The 21,821-nt window shown below is 45.2% G+C and overlaps 2 protein-coding genes across 2 annotated transcripts in view; one reads left to right on the top strand and one right to left on the bottom strand.

The window, feature by feature from the left end:
- Nucleotides 1–461: 461 nt before the first annotated feature.
- Nucleotides 462–13,658, bottom strand: SCPEP1 (serine carboxypeptidase 1). The gene is made up of 13 exons (XM_088468554.1): nucleotides 13,492–13,658; nucleotides 12,464–12,606; nucleotides 9,880–9,969; nucleotides 9,167–9,322; nucleotides 7,201–7,275; nucleotides 6,202–6,274; nucleotides 5,789–5,826; nucleotides 4,601–4,729; nucleotides 3,847–3,946; nucleotides 3,623–3,736; nucleotides 3,388–3,525; nucleotides 3,107–3,264; nucleotides 462–790 (listed from the first exon to the last, which is right to left on the bottom strand). The coding sequence occupies exons 1-13, from the start codon at nucleotides 13,559–13,561 to the stop codon at nucleotides 728–730; spliced, it is 1,347 nt and encodes a 448-aa protein (XP_088324680.1). The 5' UTR covers nucleotides 13,562–13,658; the 3' UTR covers nucleotides 462–727.
- A 6-nt stretch (nucleotides 13,659–13,664) lies between these two features.
- Nucleotides 13,665–21,821, top strand: part of COIL (coilin) — a 33,994-nt gene continuing 25,837 nt past the window's right edge. The window contains exons 1-2 of the mRNA XM_088468553.1: nucleotides 13,665–13,976; nucleotides 20,378–21,398. Coding sequence (XP_088324679.1) covers nucleotides 13,726–13,976; nucleotides 20,378–21,398 — 1,272 coding nt within the window. The 5' untranslated portion in view covers nucleotides 13,665–13,725. The remainder of the gene's footprint in view (nucleotides 13,977–20,377; nucleotides 21,399–21,821) is intronic.

Raw genomic sequence — 21,821 nt, 5'->3', positions numbered from 1 at the left:
TAATTTTATGCATTACCCAGCTCGGATAGCCCGGGTCACTCTGTTTACACGGCACCATTATCAAGGTCCATCCTGGGTACAACCCCGATAGCTACCTAGGTTGGACTCCCGGGTAATCTTTCAGGCACCCTTTTCCACTGATCCGCGACCCGGGTAGACCCAGCAATAACCTGAGTTATTGCATCAGTAGAAAAGGGGTATAATATTGTTCAGACTTTCCCTGAAATTGCCCTTTTCCATGAAAGGTCCAAAACGCACCCCAATAAACACATGATGAGCCCCAACCGTGGCCAAGACTGAGCTAGGGAACCTTTTGCATAGTGGATAAAGCCGTGAATTCCTCAGGAAATATAGGATCACTTCTAAAAATGGACGCTTTCCACACTTCATTTCAATAGATTCATCTACAAAATAAAGTCTTCATTTCGCATTGCTACACAAAGTAGAGCACACTGGTGAAATACACAGTATTTCATATTTTTATTTTCCATCATCATTTTTAAACATGCGAGTATAATATTCACAGAACAGGCCTCACATGTTAACATTGATCAGAAACTCATTGAAAAGCATGAAAGATGATAAACAATATAGTAAATATATAGGTGCTAGAGGCAGAAGTGCACATTAGTGGCTGATTCAGTGCCGATCCACGGCAAAGCAGCCTGGAACCCGTGTGATGGCAGCAGCCGTTTATGCCCATGATCCAGAATCCTGCAGGGGTCTCCTACTCCTGGTTGGTGATCATCCTCAGCATTTTTAGTGATGTTTTTGGCTGGTCAGATGGCACCTGCACAACAAGGAGAGAGGATCAGAAAACTGGACTAAAAAGTATCATGCAAACAAAATTACACAGATGTTTGGAAAACAAATATTACAGTTTATAAAGTCCGACCTATTAAATAAAAAAATTAGGTTGAAATGCTGATAAAATTCTGATAATGTGAGACAAACGCCAGTACCATAAAGTTACAGGTGGTGCATCAAGCCTTGAAAAGAGTGGCGAGTGGAAAAGTGGACAAATTGCCCATAGCAACCAATCAGCTTCTAGGTAGCATTTACCAAGTACATTCTATGCAACTTGTCCCCAGCTACTCATCTAATGATTTATAGAATATTTAATATGTAAACAGTAAAGTCATTTACACCCCAACCCAAAAAAACAACAACAAAAAACTCCATAGTAAAACTTTCTGTAATGTAACTAGTCAGAACCTCATGATTGTCACAATAACCAGACAGGACAATAGATTTCCAAACATTCATCAACACGCTCTAGGTTTTAGTCCTCCATGCTACATCATTACTATACTGTGATAATATTCCTGGTGTGCACCAATGGCAATCCAAAGCCCTCACATCCCACCATAATTAGACTGACCACAACCAGGCCTTTCCTGTGCTCAGTCATACCCCTTTTACACCGGAGCTAAAACTCGGGTTTTTGAAGGGTTAACCCGGGCAGCTCCCTGGTGTAAAAGGGGAGAGAGTTGGATCGCCGGGTCGAGTGACCCGGCAATCCAACCCAGGTAACTAGCAGGGTTTAACACGGGCGTAGCCCGTGAAACCCTGCTGTGAGAACAGCGCACTCCGGGTCCCGATGACCTGGAGTGCGCTGCTAGCCGGCCGATTGGTCCAGCTTCAGTGGCGCTTGGAGGTGACGTCATCTCCAAGCGACCACTTTCACTCCGCAAAAGCCGGGTCTGCATAGAGTCGGCGCCGGCAAAATTCCGGGTCTGATCTGGATAGGAACTTTGTTCCAACTCCGGGTCAGACCCGGAATTTAGGTGGAAAAGGGGTATTAGTAAACAACTCCTGACAGCATAAAGATAAGAATCACAAGGCAGAATGTATCTGGTAAAAGTGGCAGGAGAGCCTCCACAAGCCAAGAAGATGGGACATCATTATAAAATGCCAATAAGTCAAATAAACATTTAGGGCCAAATGTAATAGGGTGAGAGTTTAGAAAAGTGAGAGTTTCTGACACTTTTTAAACTTTGCCAATGTAATAGAGTCCAAAAACAAAGTAACAGAGCGAACTTGCATGTTTTTTTAGACTTAAAAAACGCTCACGATTGAAAATCTCATTCAGATGTTTTCCCATTGTGAAGATAAAACTCAACCAATGTGAGAGCTTACTGCTAAACTCTCACATTTTCTAAACTCTCACCCTATTACATTTGGCCCTTAGTCATTCACTCAAGCGGGAACAAGGAGTAAAGTCACCATTAAGTATGCCTTACAATTTCCTCCACAAGCCATCCAGTGATAAATATCTACATATAATCAATGGAAACAGCAATGTACAGCTGAATTTACAGTGCACACTGCTGCCCCTGCTGGCTCTATGTGCTCCCTTGTAAGCTGCTCCAAGCAGACTTCTCTGCAGGCGCCCCCTGCTGGCTCTATGTGCTCCCTTGTATGCTGCTCCAAGCAGACTTCTCTACAGGCGCCCCCTGCTGGCTCTATGTGCTCCCTTGTATGCTGCTCCAAGCAGACTTCTCTGCAGGCGCCCCCTGCTGGCTCTATGTGCTCCCTTGTATGCTGCTCCAAGCAGACTTCTCTGCAGACGCCCCCTGCTGGCTCTATGTGCTCCCTTGTAAGCTGCTCCAAGCAGACTTCTCTACAGGCGACCCCTGCTGGCTCTATGTGCTCCCTTGTATGCTGCTCCAAGCAGACTTCTCTGCAAGCACAGACAAAGAGGAGCAGAGATAGCACCAGCGGTTGGATGCTGAGAGGAGACGAGCAGTATGTCAACATTAGCAGTCAGGAATATTACAGAAACAGAGATAGGTATGCGCCAGCACTGAATTAAGACTGGGGATCATGGATTTTGCGGTTTATTTACTAAGTGTCGGATTAAGGGATACTTTTGTTAGTGTTCATGCCAGATATGTAAAAGGGCAGTGCTTTTACTAGCAAGACATGCCTAGTAAAAGCAATGCCCTTTTAAATATCGGCTATGAACACGAAGAAAAGTTTTGGACTTAGTAAATAAAGCCCTAATAGTGACGTAGAAGACATGGGAAGGATTATGTAAACTAGGAGGAGATGTATAAATGTTTTGTACTGTTGGAATTAATGCATTAGGGACACCCAGACTGACCATGTGGCCTGCCTTCAGGATCCAATAGAAGTGGAAGTTGTCCCAGGACTTGTAGAAAGCAGCAGTCTCTCTGGAATTTAGATGCAGTGCCGTCCACTGCAGGTTCTTGAACTTGTCCAGTTTTGTCCATTTTAATTGTTTCACCCAGCTCTCCTGACCTATCAGACAGATATCACAGGGAATCACTGCACTCATTTCTATAATCTTATATTGGACACACATTTACTGATAATGGTGTATACAACACTCAGTTCCTGCAAGGTATCCCCATTACTACTCACCCACAGTGTCCACAATGAGATCCAGCTGTCCGTTATACACTGTGACGTTAATTCCAGCACATAAAAGTTCATCCACAATACTAATGACTGGTTTCATAAAGTCTCCAGCCATGTTTGCAAAAACTTCACTGGACTGTCCTGTAGCAATGGAAGATCAAAGTACTTGTATTGTATATTAGTCTGACCCTCCAAACCCACCTCTCACCACATTACACAGCTGTAACCAGACAATTACCTCCCCACATGACTGAATCGGGGATGATCTTCAGCTTGGCTTTGATTGGTCCATTCATCAGCTCATCCAAGTCATCTTTCTGCAGATGCAGGAGGTGGCGCTGGTACAGCTTGCCTGGAGAACAAGAAGAAAGTTCAGCTAAGAAATGTTCTAGCAAATTAGGTGGTATTTTGTCAATTACACTATAGAATCCTCCCACCTCACTGCTAGCCACACAATCTCACCTAGATATGGATTGGTGAGTTTCAGATTTGTCCTGAAATTAGTTTTGTCCATTAGTGAATTCTTGGTTAGGATATTGTAAAAGTTCACACCGTCTGCATTCTAAAATAAAACATACATTAACGTTCCTCAATGGTTCCCGATTCACCAATCACCTCAATCCACACATCACATTCCAGGGGAAAATTGCTTAGTTATCACACAACCGTAACATAACTTCAACTTATCCCACACTTATAAGATCATCGATGAAGTGCTAAGGAGAGAAAGAGGTGGTAGAAGAAAGATATGACACGGATGTGTTCAGTAATAAATGCACACTACAGTATTACAAATTATGGAATAATAGTGTACCCTGTATATTGTAAGGATATCCCCTATCAACTTAAACCTTTGTGGTGACTTCTAACACCTTTATTACATGAAGCAGTGTACTCTGTATTCATAGAAATTCAAAATGAAAAAGGAAAGCAGATGAAGAAATACAGATCTGATGCAGAGGGACAAGATTTGCTTCTCAAGTATTAGCTTATAGATCAATTCACAACTGCAGATTACTATTCTCAATTTGAAAATAGTGGAGATTAAAGTAAAGGTTTCTAGTATAAATTATAGGGTAACCAGCATTGCCTGAGTTGAAGACTGGACTCTTAAGTACACCTGCGGGGTGAGGGGGGGTTATATGAAAGTCACAAAAATTCCAATAACATTTAGAATATCTTACACTTTGAAAACTTATTGTAGGATGTCTCTTACCTGCTCAACCAGATCTTCTGTCTGGGACCACAATTCTGTGGCCTGGTCAAACTGACCTTTATTGATGGCGTCCTGTACAGCATTAGCAGAGCTTTGCACCTCTTTCAGGCCTTTTTCATCCAGAAGCGACTAGATCGAGATTACAAAAATAACAAGGCAGTTTGTTAGTCAACATGATTCACAATGAGAGAGTCACCTAATATACTAAGACAATAATACAGAAGCATACAAGGACAGAAGGCGAGAGGATCCTGCTAGCTACAATTTACACTACACCACCAACATATTTCATAGCTTTGTACAATCAGACATACTGAATGTAGAACAATACAGGAACATACATAACACAAATATAAGGGGATGACGCTCAATACAATTCACACTATATTTTGCAGTGAGGTACAATAAAGGGAGGGGATGCTGAATATACCATAACAATGCAGGGACAAAACCATACGCAAGATGCAAGGGCCTCACTCAGTACAGCATACACTAGATCACCAACATAATCTACAGCGCTGTACAATAAGGGAGACATACTGAATATATGATAACTATACAGGGCCACACAACGACACAGTACCATCATGTCACTCACTAAAGCTTATTCTAGGTCACCAACATACTGTACAATAAGGAAAACATACTGAATATAGAAAAGGATAACAATACAGGAACATACAATAAACACAAAGGCAAGGGAACCCCACTCACAACAACTTACATTATACAGTCAACATATTCTGCAGTGCTATATAATAGGGTATTACTAATATCTCTCCCCCTAACAATAATACAGGGACATACAATACTATATAAGTTGAGAGGATCACACTCACTACAGTTTACACTATAATCAACATACTGTACAGTGCTGTACAATACGACAGATATACTAATATACCAGGACAGCAATACGAGAACATACAGTGACAGAAAAGGAACCTTCTCACTGAAGCTTAAACTATATCACAAACATATTGTACAGCACTATACAATAAGGGAGTAGATCATAATCACAAGGTTTAAAACAGTAGAGGACCAGGACACAAAAGAGATAAATATGAGGAGACAAATATTTATAAGAGACAAGGGCCATAGAGACAACCACTCAGATTTCTGGGCTTTAATGAAGTATGTGTATATGGCATCAATGTACACAGAAACATCATACAAGGATCCACTTACAATACTGTACAGGTAGGGTCCCCAGGATAGCACAGAGTCTGTGAACAGGAATATAAAAATACACTGTTGTTACTAAAGCCCCCTGCAGGGAAATAGCAACAATGTCATATATAAAGCTCCCCGAGCTATGCCTAGTGCTCTGCCCTGCATGAGAATTTTTTTATTTTGGGATAGGACAGGGGGGGGGGGGACAATACTTTTCATATTGTACCCGGTACGGCTGCAGTGTGTGTGTGTATATATATATATATTAAAAACTTTCAAACAGGAGCATGTGGTGAATATTCCTCATCTGCCTTATTAACCCTTTGCTACTGGCTACCTGTTTCCAGACATCACCATTATGTGGTATAGCTCTACCTTACCGCATACTGTGTCACTTAACTATGGCATGTTGTTCTCCATCAACCTACCAATGGGGGAAATCCATGAGTCTCCCAGCGCTACTCCTCCAAAGTTACACTTAATGCTCCCCGCAGTGATGGCCTACAGGTGGAGGGAACACACAATTACCTCAGCTGCCACTCTATTGCCTGATAAAGCATGGACTGAGATCTGGACAGTATTAGAGAGGGTAGATAGAGTAAAGGTGAGCCTATGGTGAGAGCAGTTTTAGAGAGGGCATCAGGGAGGGAGGAGGTCAGGACAGTTCTATATAATCACAGTTTTAGAGAAAGTAAAGCAAGAGCTGAGATCTGAGCTGATGTACACACAGGCTAAAGCGAGGCCCAGATTTCAGACACTTCTATAGAAAGTAAAACAAGGCCTGAGAAAGACAATTCAGTGTACATTGGGCCTAATTCACTACTGTACGCAACTGTGTATGCAATTGAGATTACGCACGCAGGTCATCTGCGATAGTATGCTAATCCATTGCCAATGCTATCCCGTCGCAGCACTGCACAAGGACACCCAGTTTACTCAGCACACATACGTACTATTTAGCAAGACTGCAAAACCATCGGTACAATCGAGTACCATCGCAGCCTCACACACACTTGCACAAGCCCTTACCTTACTAAGAAATTACTAACTTCCTTGCACGCTTTGAGACCTCAGACTGCATATGGCATTGCGGTTGCTAATTTATGCCCACCCCTGCCATGGAGTGCGAACGCACTGACAAGCCTGAGTTTAGCTGACCCCTGCTACTTCCCACAAACGGCACTGTCAATCACTCTGCGATGGGTCTGCGTAGTCACTGCGTTCACATTCCCCATCGCAGCCGGCTTGCGCACTGCGATGCGTACGTATGCGCAGTGCAAAACAATCGGAATATTGCATGCGTAATCGCAGTTGCGTACGGTAGTGAATCAGACCCATTGATACCACAGAATCTGCATTAGAACCTTCCCTAACCTTGCAACCCCACACCCAGCCAGCAATAACACCAGCATCCATCTTAATCTTACCTTGTGCAGTGCTAGAGAGATTGCAGCAGCCATTTTGCCTCCATACGATTCAGAGAATATGTAAAATGGGATTTTCTGGGGGAACAATCACATAATTAAAAATCCTGATGGGATCACAGAAATGTCCTTGTCACGTTCTATTAACGTAATCTCCTCATTTGTCAATCAGAGATATAGAAAACTATTCTCTCACAATCGCCCAACTCATTTAAATATACTATACAGACAGATTGTGCAATGGTTATAGCCTTTTTCCTGTTTGTATGACCAGTTGTAAAGTTATTGACATACCACTTCCAATTGGAGAATACATGATGGCTGCCGATAGTCAGTGGCGCAACTAGGATTGGGGGTGTTTGAGCAGGGCTCGTGCCCTGGGAGCAGTCGGACCGGCAGCACGGGGGGCACCGCCGGCCGTGTTCCAGGACACTGGTCAGCACTACACATTGACAGACACTGCCGCCGGGTAGTACACGTACTACCCAGCGGCAGTGTGTTTGTTTTAGCAGCCAATGAGCGTCGGACAGAACCCGCACTGTGCCTCTCCCATAGTGCAGAACGGGACGGCCCGGGATGACGGAGGAGCAGCCGGTGGCGGGAGCAGGAGCGGGGTATGTCTTTGTCTGGCACTGCCTTGGGGCACTATATAAGGGGCACCACTACTGGGGGCTATATAAGGGGTACTACATAGGAGGGACCACTACTTTGGACACTGCATGGATGACTACTACTTGGGGCACTATAGGACTACTACTGGGGGCACTGCATTGGGAGGACTAATACTGGGGGACTGCATAGGTGGACCACTACTGGGAGCACTGCATAAGGGGGACCACTACTGGGGGCATTGCATAAGGGGCACTACTACAGTGGGCATTAAGGTGCATATGGAATGGAATCTTCCCAGAGTGACAAGAAACAGTGGTGTGTCATGTTGCCACGCCCCATTTTCCAGTGGCCACGCCCCTTGTGCCATGTGACCATGCCCACTTTTTCGCCACGCGCACCTGCTTAGGCAGGGGGAGGAGCTCCATTTTTTAACTTGCACTGGGTTCCAAACACCATAGTTACACCACTGCCTATAGTACAATGATAGCCATAATATGGAAGTACTCCAGGTGGAATTTTACAGTCTTTTAAACATTAAAATTACAATAGTCTAACTACTAGTTGGTACTCTTAATCACAGATACAGCCATCAGTATACCATATACACTTTCAATTTACATGTATCAGAATTCTTAATATAGAGCACATTCCTTTCTTCTATTTTTATTCATCACTCCAAAAAGCCATTCAAATGAATTAAGATTACATATTCTGCTCCATGCTCACTACCTACTCCATTTGTGTCACCTCTGTCTGTCTATCCCTACCCTTTAGAACGTAAGCTCTCACTAGCAGGGCCCTCTTCCCCCTTGGGCTTTTCCTTCCCTTACTATTACCTTCGGCACCTAACCCTTGACTTCTGCTACTGTACTACTTATTTCAGTGTTATGTCCGCTGATTCAGCAATGTTTATATACCATGTACTTGTACTGTAAGTAACTGTTCTCTTGTTCTGCTCAATTGTTTATGTATTTAGTAAGGTGCTGTGGAACCCTTGTGACGCCATAGAAATATATAAATAAAATTAATAAAAAACACATTCTACATCACAGCCGTTTATTCCCAGTGGTTTGTGCCAGAGGTGGTAATGGAAAAAACACCATTGATCTGGTTGTATAGGGAAAACAAATAATTAAAGAATATAAATTCCTCCATCCTATTTGTATTGATTCCTAGTGGGCAGAAAATAAGTTCAACTGCACAATGATTAAAAGAAAGGTTACAGTGATATGTCAATGCTGGAGGATACTTTCTTTTGATATGTACATCGGAAAGCAACAACACGGAAGTATAGGATATATAGATGTACTTAACATAGGTTTGTATTCTGTGTGAGAAGAATTTGCACAATTCTCACCTGGAATTCCGATTTGGTCTCAAAGAATTCTTTGAGAAGAACCAACATGTCTGCAGCAACAGTATCAACATTCTTGGCAAAAGCTCCAGCAGCTGTGGTGTAGCTGTATCCGGTCCCCACAGGATTGTCCACAAAGAGCAGACTGGCAACTTGAATCTGTAGGACACATTAGCAGAGAACAGAATGCAAGAACAAGACTGAGGCAGACCAAGCACAAAAAGGTTTCTCAAAGGTTGGGAATGCGGTACAATATTGTAACTCCCGCATTTATCTGGAAACATTCACAATATAAAGCATCCTATTATTAAGAGGGGTGGGTTGACATTTTTACACATTAAGGGGTACATTTACTAAGATGAGAGTTCTATTAAGAAGTGATGTTGCCCATAGCAACCAATCAGATTCCAGGTATCTTCCAGAAGGTGCTAGATAAATGAGAAGTAGAATCTGATTGGTTGCTATGGGCAACATCACTTCTTAAGTAGAACTCCCATCTTAGTAAATTTACCCCTAATATTCTATATCAATGAAACTTTAAAAAATGTTATCTATCATTTACCATTACATCGCTGTTCTAGAACTAGGCTATATCACATGTCTTTATGTATTATCACCTAGCCACAGTCATGTGGAGCAGAGGTCCTAATATCTTCTAGCCAGCAGCCAGACATTTTATTTTGCAGGAGAACTTGCAGTATTAACGAGCTACATACCCAACTGGAATCTCTATGAGCCAGTTTAGTGTTAAGGGGACCAATCTCTTCAAAGTTACCAAACCCACAACTAGAACCTCCGGGTCCACCCTAGGAAACAAACAATTACAGGTGTCAAACAATATTAAAATAAATCAGGCAAAAGAAAATAGAAGGAACAAGGAAAGAAAAAAAAAAAAAAAAACAGTGATAAGACCGGTAACCGTGCCAGCAGAGTGTCAAGGAGGTAGTGGTGTATGTAGAGCTATAAGGAGGAGTGACAGGGGTTTCCGCAGAACAATAATATAGAGGAGGACTGGTAGAAGAGGCGGCAAAGTGAAGAAAAGTAGGAAGCTTGGTACTGGTGTTAAATATGATAAGTAAAAGTAGAGGTGGTGGTAGGCAATAAGTAGGAAGATTGGTAGTGGCGTCTGCAGGAGAGGAGGAGGATTGGTAGTGGCGTCTGCAGGAGAGGAGGAGGAGGATTGGTAGTGGCGTCTGCAGGAGGAGGAGGAGGAGGATTGGTAGTGGCGTCTGCAGGAGGAGGAGGAGGAGGATTGGTAGTGGCGTCTGCAGGAGGAGGAGGAGGAGGTTTGTTAGTGGCGTCTGCAGGAGGAGGAGGATTGGTAGTGGCGTCTGCAGGAGGAGGAGGAGGTTTGTTAGTGGCGTCTGCAGGAGGAGGAGGAGGTTTGTTAGTGGCGTCAGCAGGAGGAGGAGGAGGATTGGCAGTGGCATCTGCAGGAGGAGGAGGAGGATTGGCAGTGGCATCTGCAGGAGGAGGAGGAGGATTGGCAGTGGCATCTGCAGGAGGAGGATTGGCAGTGGCATCTGGAGGAGGAGGAGGAGGAGGATTGGCAGTGGAATCTGCAGGAGAGGAGGAGGAGGAGGATTGGCAGTGGAATCTGCAGGAGAGGTGGAGGAGGAGGATTGGCAGTGGAATCTGCAGGAGAGGTGGAGGAGGACGATTGGCAGTGGCATCTGCAGGAGAGGAGGAGGACGATTGGCAGTGGCATCTGCAGGAGAGGAGGAGGACGATTGGTAGTGGCATCTGCAGGAGAGGAGGAGGACGATTGGTAGTGGCATCTGCAGGAGAGGAGGAGGAGGATTGGCAGTGGCATCTGCAGGAGAGGAGGATTGGTAGTGGCATCTGCAGGAGAGGAGGAGGAGGAGGAGGAGGATTGGTAGTGGCATCGGCAGGAGAGGAGGAGGAGGAGGAGGAGGAGGATTGGTAGTGGCATCTGCAGGAGGAGGAGGAGGAGGAGGAGGATTGGTAGTGGCATCTGCAGGAGAGGAGGAGGATTGGTAGTGGCATCTGCAGGAGAGGAGGAGGACGATTGGCAGTGGCATCTGCAGGAGAGGAGGAGGACGATTGGTAGTGGCATCTGCAGGAGAGGAGGACGACGATTGGTAGTGGCATCTGCAGGAGAGGAGGAGGAGGATTGGCAGTGGCATCTGCAGGAGAGGAGGATTGGTAGTGGCATCTGCAGGAGAGGAGGAGGAGGAGGAGGAGGATTGGTAGTGGCATCGGCAGGAGAGGAGGAGGAGGAGGAGGAGGATTGGTAGTGGCATCGGCAGGAGAGGAGGAGGAGGAGGAGGAGGAGGAGGAGGAGGAGGATTGGTAGTGGCATCTGCAGGAGAGGAGGAGGGGGAGGATTGGTAGTGGCATCTGCAGGAGAGGAGGAGGATTGGTAGTGGCATCTGCAGGAGAGGAGGAGGAGGATTGGTAGGGGCATCTGCAGGAGAGGAGGAGGATTGGTAGTGGCATGTGCAGGAGAGGAGGAGGAGGAGGAGGAGGATTGGTAACGGCATCTGCAGGATAGGAGGAGGAGGATTGGTAACGGCATCTGCAGGAGAGGAGGAGGAGGATTGGCAGTGGCATCTGCAGGAGAGGTGGAGGAGGAGGATTGGCAGTGGCATCTGCAGGAGAGGTGGAGGAGGATGATTGGCAGTGGCATCTGCAGGAGAGGTGGAGGAGGAGGATTGGCAGTGGCATCTGCAGGAGAGGTGGAGGAGGAGGATTGGCAGTGGCATCTGCAGGAGAGGAGGAGGATTGGCAGTGGCATCTGCAGAAGAGGAGGAGGAGGATTGGCAGTGGCATCTCCAGAAGAGGAGGAGGAGGAAGATTGGTAGTGGCATCTGCAGGAGGGGAGGAGGAGGAGGAGGAGGATTGGTAGTGGCATCTGTAGGAGAGGAGGAGGAGGAGGAGGAGGAGGATTGGTAGTGGCATCTGTAGAAGATGAAGTAGATTGGTAGTGGAGTCTGTTGGTGATAAGAAGGAGGTGGATTGGTAGTGGCGTCTGTTGGCAATAAGGAGAAGGTGGATTAGTAGGGGTGTCTGAAGGAGATGAGGAATAGGATTGGTAGTGGTGACTAATGGCATTAAGGATGTGGATTTTTAGTGGTGTGATAGGCGATAAGAAAGAAGACAGATTTCAATGGAGTTACAAGAATGAAGACTGTTAGAGTAGATGGCAGAGTACTAAGAAGAGCAGATACAGGTATCAACAGACAAATAGGTGAAGCATTAAACTGACCAAAAAATATTAATCTGAGTGCTCATAATGAATTAACAGTGAACCATTATCAGCCTGTGATGCCCTCATACCTGCAGCCACAAAACCAATGGCACCTCTGTATAGTTTTTGGTGGGGAGATCTGCATAGTAGAGCCACCAGAACATAAAAGCATCACTCCTGACTTTCACATAGTTCCAGTCTTCCTTCACCTCAGTTGTATTTATTGCCCGACCTAATACATAAAAGCAGACCCATTAATAGAATTACTAGGAAGTAGCATTTAAACAATAAGGGGCCAGTGCCAACAATAGCCAAATAAAATTCTTAGATTTACATGAAACTGTAAAGTAGCCTTAGTCATCCAGATAATTCTTGTATGTCAATAGGCTATTACAGAGGGAAGACATATAATAATACACTGAACCAGACAGCGGGCTAGAAAACACTAAATGAGCGACACTGAGTGGAGTAATATTACCCTAACCTGGGAAAAAAATGGAAACAGTTATGTTCTGACTGCATACAGATCCCGATGCTGGAAGACCGGCAGCAGTGAAGATCCAGACAGGTAAGTATAACTAACCCCCTTCCCCCCCCCCCCAACCCTCCCTTAGGGGTGCCTAACCCTACCCTCCTCCCTTAGTGCCTACCCCCCCATCCCCACAGCCTAAACATAACCCTACTAGGGGGTGCCTAACCCCAAGTCCCCCCCTGGAGCCGCTAACCCTCCCGACCCCCGGGCATGTCCGCGCCCACCGCCCGGCTTACCTTCGTTCGGTATGCCCAGCGTTGGGCTCCCGGCATATGGATAATGATAGGCGTCGGGATTTCGATGCCTATCATTAGTCCCTTGTCGGGTTTGCAGTCGGGAAGCCGGCAGTCGGCATTTCAACTGTCGGCTTCCTGACTGTATACCCACTTATGTGTTTATCTGGTGAGGAGCATTGTGCCATCCACCTAGTTGGAGAAGAAATAAATACTACAGGGCTTCGGACTGGAGGTAGCCTCAACTTTCCAATAACGGGAGCACTCACCTCCGGCTGGGAACAGGAGGGAGCATTGACTCTCAACCTAGGATGGGGGAGAGGGGGAAGATGGAGGGGGCAGTGGCACTCACCCTGGGCCGAGGACAGGAAGAGACTGCAGGGAGTAATAATACTCAAAAGAACCAGAGTCAGGGTCTCCATTTCTTCTTACTAATCATATGACTCAGTGACACAAGTTGTAGTTCTCATTGCGAGTCACATGACACAGGGGAAACTGGTCAGCTGACACAAATGATTCTGCGACCTATCGTCCGTTACTCTGTCAGCCAAAGACGTCATCAGAACGCGTCCTCCCCTTCAGTAAGATGGCAGCGGCCGGCCAGTGTGATGTACGGGTCCGACTGATATTTGAGTACCCGCCGCCCGCTATACCAGAGAGCTGCATGTTCTGGATCCTATTAGACACTCAACGCTGCCGTGTGGTGACTGATCTGACCAGCATCATCCGGCAGCGCTTCTTCTACAGCCAGAAAGGGGCGCTCTCTCTCTATGTGGATGACTGCCTGCTGCCCCCCGGGGAGAGCATCCGGGTCATTCGGGACAACGACTCCATCAGGTATCTGGACGCGGGTTGTCAGGCACTCCCATAGTACAGCAGTCACTGGTCATTTCTCCACATAGGATCTAGCAGCAACCCTCCTTCCACTGAGGGGTCCGATCACACGCTCTGGCACTGCAGCAGGGTGACGCCATATCTGGCAATTTTTAAAAGTATATGGTTCTAGCGTAATGCTAATGGAATCCCACAAGCTATGCCCAATATACAATTATAGCGAAGAGAACACCTACACATTCCTAAAAACCACGTGTGGGTAGTGTCCCAGCACTGAAAACTTGAAATGATGTCTCAAAACAAATAAACCAACAATGTGTATAGTATATATTTGTGACATATCACATGAAAATGCCAGTTGCTGGTTCTCCCAAAAGTTAGATATCTGATTAAACAGAGGGCTGTTTTGCAAGGGAGCAGCAAAAACAAAGAGAGAACCTCCTTTTGGTAGCACTCTTATAATTAAAAATGACCTTTTATTAAATAATTTTAAAGTTGTTAAACTAAGGAAGATAAAGAATCTTCCTAGTAGGGTGATCAATACAGTCTATTTCTTCTCTTATATATTATTAATCACAAAACATTAAATTGCAGACTTTACATATAATGAAAATTAATGGATTGGCTTTCAGGCAATACTGCTGCCAATCAGCTGAAAATATAAAAATACTCCCACATAAAATGTAGATATTTACTACACTTAGTGGCATATACAATTGGGTGCGAGGATTTCTAAGCAAAAAAATCAACCAATTGTGGAATACCGTGGGTATGTGTGCTTCCCAACACCCGTGGTATTCAATTTAGAAAAAATGCAATGAAAACCCCACTATGCGAGCGGAAAGAAATCAAAATACTGTACTTACTGGTCCGGTGGTCTCCGTGGCTCCCGGCCATCTCTCCTCCATCTTTGCACTGGGGAGGGGGATGCTGTGAGTTGTAGTTCTCCCTGCAGCTACCTCTAGAGGGGCTCACATACATACATTGACACAACATATTTAGGCTGCTGTTGCAGGAGATTGGGTCCCCGACGCTGGAGGAAGAAGACACTGCTTTGGAAGGTGAGTATTTACTGACTAAGGTAATTGTAAACTTCCAATTGCTTAATTAGTCATTAGGAGGGGTGCTGCTGGGGTCCCAGAGCATTTCCCAACCATTTTTCCCAAAAGTATGGATTTTAGGAAAAATTGGTGGTGCTCTGGAAGTGTGCAAAAAAAAAACAAAAACCCCGGTGCTCAAAGAAATAAAAAAAACCCTGCAGGTGTGAGATTTTTGCTGTACTTGCACCTAATTATATTGAGAGTATCAGGTACTGGTAATGTGTATACTCAAATGTTGAGATATACAAATATCCCCTAACTTATTTGTGTATACACTTGGTAAACAAACCAAACATCTTCCTAATATCTTAAGGTGGCCATACACTGTGTGATTTGCAAACGATCTGATGTCGTATGCAATCACCCTATTAACTCTCTCCGGCAGCTGAAGTGAACTATGTGCAGCAAAAGCTGCACGATGTTCACCCAATCTATGGTGCATGATCTAATGATTTGCATATTCATTAGATTGAGTGCAATATGACACAGATGCATGTAGCACTGACCAGAGAGATCCGTGCTACATGCATCTGTGTCATTGGCACAGAAGCATGGACGGGATCAGTGAGACCCGTCTGTGCTTCTGTGTTTTAAAAAAAAAAAAAAAAAAAAAAAATATTCCTGTGGACAAAAAACGTCGTGGACCCTCCCCCCTGCCAAAGAGCAACCAGCCCCGACCTTTTAGTTACGGAGTACTGGTTATGCAGGGGACAAACAACATAGGGGTCCTCTGTACTTAAGCACAACCAGCACCGGGCTAGTCAGAACCAGCCCTGGTTGCCAAAATATTATTGACAAACAACGTAGGGGTTCCCTCGTATTTTGCGCAACCAGTGCTGGGCTCTGATCCGATTCTGGAAATACAAGGGGAAAATGTGTAGGGTCCCCCTGTATTATTCAGAACCAGCACCTGACTTTTTCTAGTGGGGGCTAATGCCACAGCCGGGCCCCCCAGCTGAAGCATTAACCCTGACCGCTAGTCAGCCATGCCCGGGGATCCCTGGGGAGCTGGGGAATCCCCAATAAAGGGGTCCCCCTCTCCAGGGCACCTCAGGCCTAGGCTGATTGTAGGCCTAGGAAATATCCATACTCGTCTTTTTCCTATGCGAAGTTCGGGTCCTCTTCATTCCAAAGTAGGCATTCCCGGACTTGGCAAATAAAAACACGCTTTTCGCAGACCCACAGACTTTAGTACCGTCCTTTAAGGACGGTAGTTCCCGAATGTGAGCTCAGTGGTGGGATTTCACTATGGAAACCCTGCTGCTGAGCGTTCATTGGCTGAGAGAGGCAACCTTTCCGCCTCTCAGCCAATGAATGGTTCCCACCATTGAAGTCAATGGTGAGAACCGCAAAAGTAACCTTAAGTTACCTTTGCGGTTCTAACAAGGACTTCAATGGTGGGAACCGCTAATTGGCTGAGGGGTGGAAGGTTCTTTCCATAGTGAAATCCAGCTGCTGAGTTCTCATTCGGGAAGTACCGTCCCCATAGGACGGTACTAAATTCCATGGGTCTGTGAAATGCGTGTTTTTTATTTTTTTATTTTGCCAAGTTCATTGATGCCTACTTTAGAACGAAGAGGACCCAAACTTCGCATAGTAGAAGGTGAGCATAGATATTTGTTTTACAGGTACCCAATGGATTATCTACATGGACAAGAGGACCGATGGCTACAGGGATACATAGGTGAGTATGTGTACATGTGTGAGTGCATGTATGTTTAATAAGCTTATACTTTGTACGGGGTGTGTGTCCTGTGGTTATTTTAATATTGCGTTTGCTGTGGAACTACAGGTACCAGTGGGCCTGTAATGCCCCGCATGCTGGTACTTGTGGTTCTCCAAGTACTAGCATGCGGGGGAGGCTTGCTGGGACCTGCAGATCCACAGCAAAAGACAATATTTTCAACACTTTAAAATTCCACTACACTATATAATCAACCCGGCACCCACCGCCCAGTGGTGCCGGGGATAGCCGCGGCTATCAGCCTAGGCCTGGGGTACTTTGGAAAGGGGGACCCCTTTATTGGGGTGGTCCCCAGCTCCCCAGGGATTCCTGGCCTGGGCTGACTAGAAGTAAGGGTTAATGCTTCGTGTAATGATCGATAGAAAACGGCCAAATCGTGTAAACAAAATTGCACCGTGTATGCGCACCTTTAGTCTGTTACTGTGTTTAAAATTGTTTCCAAAATTTAGAGAGTAGCAATGTAACAGGGAGCCATTTCTTTCATATTTAGTTAGATAGGTAATTACCCGCAGATAGTTGCAGTATATTAGTAGTAAAGTAACATCTATTATTTATAATAAAGTATAGCTTAGACATCTAGTGCAATATTATATCAAAAAGTACCATAATGAGTTTAAGATGTTCAACCCTATTGTGCATAGCAGTATCAACAGAATAATAATAATACACTGTATGCAACCCACAAAATCAATAGGTATTCGATCACTTGTGGATATAGGGCCTGATTCAGACCCGCTCGCAAGCGCCTCGATGGCTGTGCATTGTGCGGTGTGCGCATTGCGCATGCACAAGCCCCGTAGCGAGTGAGAAATTCACTCGATCCGGGGCTCGTTACAAACTAGACGGCTGTCGATGTTGATCGACAGCTCACCCTGTTTTGTAGGCGGGGTGGCTGGTCAATGGAGGCGTTCCTGAAGGAACGCCTACCGTTTGTGGGCGGCCCTACTGACATCACCAGTGATGTCAGTAGTGAGCTTCCGGCTCTATTAGAGCCGGAAGCTGTCTGGGGCTTGCGGCAGACGAGACCCTACCACAAGGGTCTCGTCGCAAGCCCGATGGTTGCGACCATCACCTGGCGAGCGGCCAGGAGGACGGTTTTTAAAGAAAAAGCGGCCGCCCTGATTCAGAGCGAGCGAGCGCTTTTGCGAGCGGCTCTGAATCAGGCCCATAAGCTTATATCATATTGCAGGGAATCCACTGAGCTTGTGGTTGTGTATACAGGTGTATTGAAGGAGAGGTCTAGGACTAGGGATCCAGATGCCTTTCCATTTGTTTAACACAGTGGATGGAGGGTGAGAGAAAAGCTAGTTAGTCTAGAGGGCAGGAAAGAGAGCATTTTTGCTGTCAGGATTTGCACTGAACAACCGCACTGTTATTAAAGGACATTACAGGGTAGTGTCCGAGCGCTGAGCGGTGTGCCTGTAGGAAGGATGTAATAGATTTGTTTCCAATGGTCTCTCCTCAGGATAGTGTCTAGATTTCCTTTCCGTAGAGGACCCTGACATCATCAGCTACTGTCCAATGTCATTCTTTACCATCCACGTGGACATAGAGGGGGAATATAATCTTGTGGCGAGCATATTGAGCCACCATGCCCGAAGCGCGGCGAGCGGACAAGTTTCTTCTCTAGGTGGACTTTATGGGCATGGAACCACACTTCCGCCCTCACTGCACGTTGCTCCCAGGTCCCTAGCGCGAAGGGGAAATAAGCTCAACCCTCTCCTCAGTGCCTGGATGCCGGGACTCGTGTGTGTACCTGTAAGTAGTATGGTGTGACGCATGTTTCGACAAGCCAATGGACTTGTTCAGATATCTATTAATTTTGTGGTTTACTACTGTAAATAATAAGTTTGTCCAATTTAAACTCATTAATGGACTTTTTTGATCTAATATTGCACTAGAGGTCTAAGCTATACTTTAATATATCTAATTAACAAGTTTTACTTTACTGCTAATATACTGCAACTATCTGCTAGTGAAAGGAAAACACTGCTGCGGGTAATGTTTTCCAATTGACTTGAACAGGCTAAAATGTAACAAGCAACTTCCATAAAGCTGCATGCATACATAGTGTTTATTCTAGCACCCTGCTCCTGTCACAATGCGTGCAGTTCCTCTTTCCTGTCTGGGGTGTCTCTGCTCTGGTGGTTCTAGCACTCAGCTGCTGCAACAAACGTTTGAGATACAGACCACAGTGTACTAGAAGCACCAGAGCAGAGAGTGACACCCCAGACAGGAAAGAGGAACTGTGCGGGTTGTGTCAGGTGCAGGGTGCTAGAATAAACACTACTTATGCACTTGTGAATGCAAATACGTACGGCTACATTGAATTGAATGGCGTCTGTTTTAGCACGTGGTCACAAGACAGACACAGCTTTTTAATGGCAGTAGGTAACTGGCTTTAATGTGGGTTGAATCGAGGATGTTGTGGAACCTGCCAGCACATATTACTCCAGTTTCTAGATGCAATCCAGGTAACTCCTCTCCATATGAGGCAATGGCTACTTGTAATTATCTGAGCTATTTTCAAGCTTCTTGGTGGGTCATTTTCATGTCAAGTGGACCAATTTTGAAGATCGTTCCCACCTGACCATCTCAAATTTTGATAACCTTTTACATGAAGGTTGTCACATATGTCCGGTGTATGGTTTTGCTACTATTGCATATTGTGAAATAAAATTTTCACAAAGTTAGTCTGACATATGCCAACCTTCATTTAAAAGTTTTATCAAAATTGGAGATGGTCAAGTGGGGACCCCTGGTCCACTTGACATAGAATGACCCTGCTGGCTACTGAGTCCAGGAAAAGGATCTTTCCAGCAGCGCTGCTTCCCATCCCAATATGTTGAACCCATACACCCTCCCAGTGCACATAGAGATTGATGCTGGCAGTTCCGTATTCCTGCAGTGATTGGTGTCCTGTAGACACTTTTAATTTTGAAGGCCAAAATTGTAGACCTGATGTGGTACTGGAGCTGTAGCGATTCATCATGTCCAAAATTTTGTCCTTCAAAATTAAAATATAGCCACCTCACTGATCAGCAAACCTGCACCTAGAGTGAACAGTATGGGTTAGAGGAAGACTAGTATAGTTAGGCGGAATTCCATATTAAAGTATAGTGAAAGGTGGATATAGCCTTTAGGGGGTGATTCAATGTTTTCGTGTTCCCTGTAGTGTCTGATCGCCCGTCACTTTAGACGGGGCGATATTCAATTCTTGTTTCGGCTCTGGGTGCTCATTCACTTATCGCACTGGTCGCACCCTAATAGACTGGGTTTAGCCGCATAAAATGGGTAAACCTGCCTAAACTACTGGGTACATCACGGGAAATGTATGAAAATCCGGGCTTTTTCTGGTCGTCTATTTAGGAGAGGGCGAGCAGAAATAATGGACGCCTGCAGTATGCACGCATGAACAGTGCAACAATTGAGTTGCTCCAACAGGCGCAGGGCGCCCAAAACACAATTGAATTCCCCCCTTTAGACTGCAGTCTTCCTTTTACTATTAACAGCTGTGAATATGGTGATTGAACTGACGTGTCTTCTCCGCTCTCTTCCAGAGTAAAGTTTGATGAATGTTATCTAGAAGAAGACACTATTAATGGCCCAAGCAGAGCTCACGCCCCAAAGAAATCCAAAAAAAGACACAGACAGAAATCTGAAAATGAAAGTGAGGAGTATACTAGCTTAAAGCAAAAGAAACAAAAATGTCTGCAGAGCCTGATATTGGACAGTGACATTGTGGAGAAAACTAGGAAGGAAAAGAAGAAGAAAAAAACAGTTGTTATTCCAGATAAGGGAGTTGATCAGTCTGAACCAGTCTCAGATAGTCCCAGGAAGAGGTCCGTTAAAGAGAAGAAAAAGGAGAAACTCGAGGAACAATCTCCTGTTACAAAATCTAGCAAAATTCTACCACCTAAACCAAACTGTGAAACTAAAAACAAGAGACAGCAGCAGAGCTCCAGCAGTGACTCCTCTTTGTCATCTACTGATAATAAGCATGAATCAACCACAGTGCTAAAGAAGCCTCCAAAGAGACCATGTAAACCCTCTGCCAGTGTCTCTTCGGCAAAGGCTCCAATCAACTCTTCTGGGAAGGTCAAAAGGAGGGAGAGATCCTCCTCCAGTTCTGATTCAGATTCCAGTGATAAAGGCAACACACAAAGCAGCATAAAGGAGGCAGCTCTGACTCTGCCGCCCTTGGGAGTTGGATCTGAGATACAACAGGAGAAAAATGTGTCGTCTAGCTCCGACTCCGATAGTTTTGTTATCAAAAAGGCTATGGTGGTGCCACCTGTGTCAGGCACTGTCTCACCTTGTGTATCTAATGGGCATGTTGCAAATCAACAGGGACAGTTTCATAATCCTGGCGCATTGGGCCGTGGTATAGGAAGGGGACGAGGGACTGACAGCTTTCCTTGGAGAGGACAGAGGGGGCATGGTTTTAGAGGCAGAGGAGACTTTAGAAACCAGGGGAGAGGCAGAGGGGAAAGCAATTCATTTTTTTACAATTATGACACAAAGATGCTAAAACAACAGCAACTAAATGAGCCAGCAACCAACACCTCTATTTTAATCCAGGTGAGTCCTGTGTAATGCAATAGAAATCCATATCCTGTTCCTCCAGAGTCTTACAATGAAATGGGAGTTCATATGTAGGAAACGTGAGATGTGGGTATAACGAGACATGCGATAGGCAGCAATCCGTTACTAAATTAGTGACTGGAGAGGATGATGGACGGGCTTCGGAGGCTGAGCATAACCCCACCACTTTCCACTCAATGCGGCATGACCTCCTGGAATCTGTATAGATTAGGATATTCTGTATGACACCAGCAAACACAGACAGAATATATATATATATATATATATATATATATATATATTATACATATACTGAGCGCCCAAATTATCATGACCCCTGTGTGAGTACTTTGTTAGGCCACCTTTTGCCCCTAATATGGCTTGAGGGCCTGATTCAGAGTTGTATGCTGTGCCGATTTT

This window comes from Taudactylus pleione, unplaced genomic scaffold, assembly GCF_031769625.1.
Source record: "Taudactylus pleione unplaced genomic scaffold, aTauple2 ptg000012l, whole genome shotgun sequence".
Lineage (NCBI taxonomy): Eukaryota > Metazoa > Chordata > Amphibia > Anura > Myobatrachidae > Taudactylus > Taudactylus pleione.
This window is presented reverse-complemented; position numbering and strand designations above follow the sequence as displayed.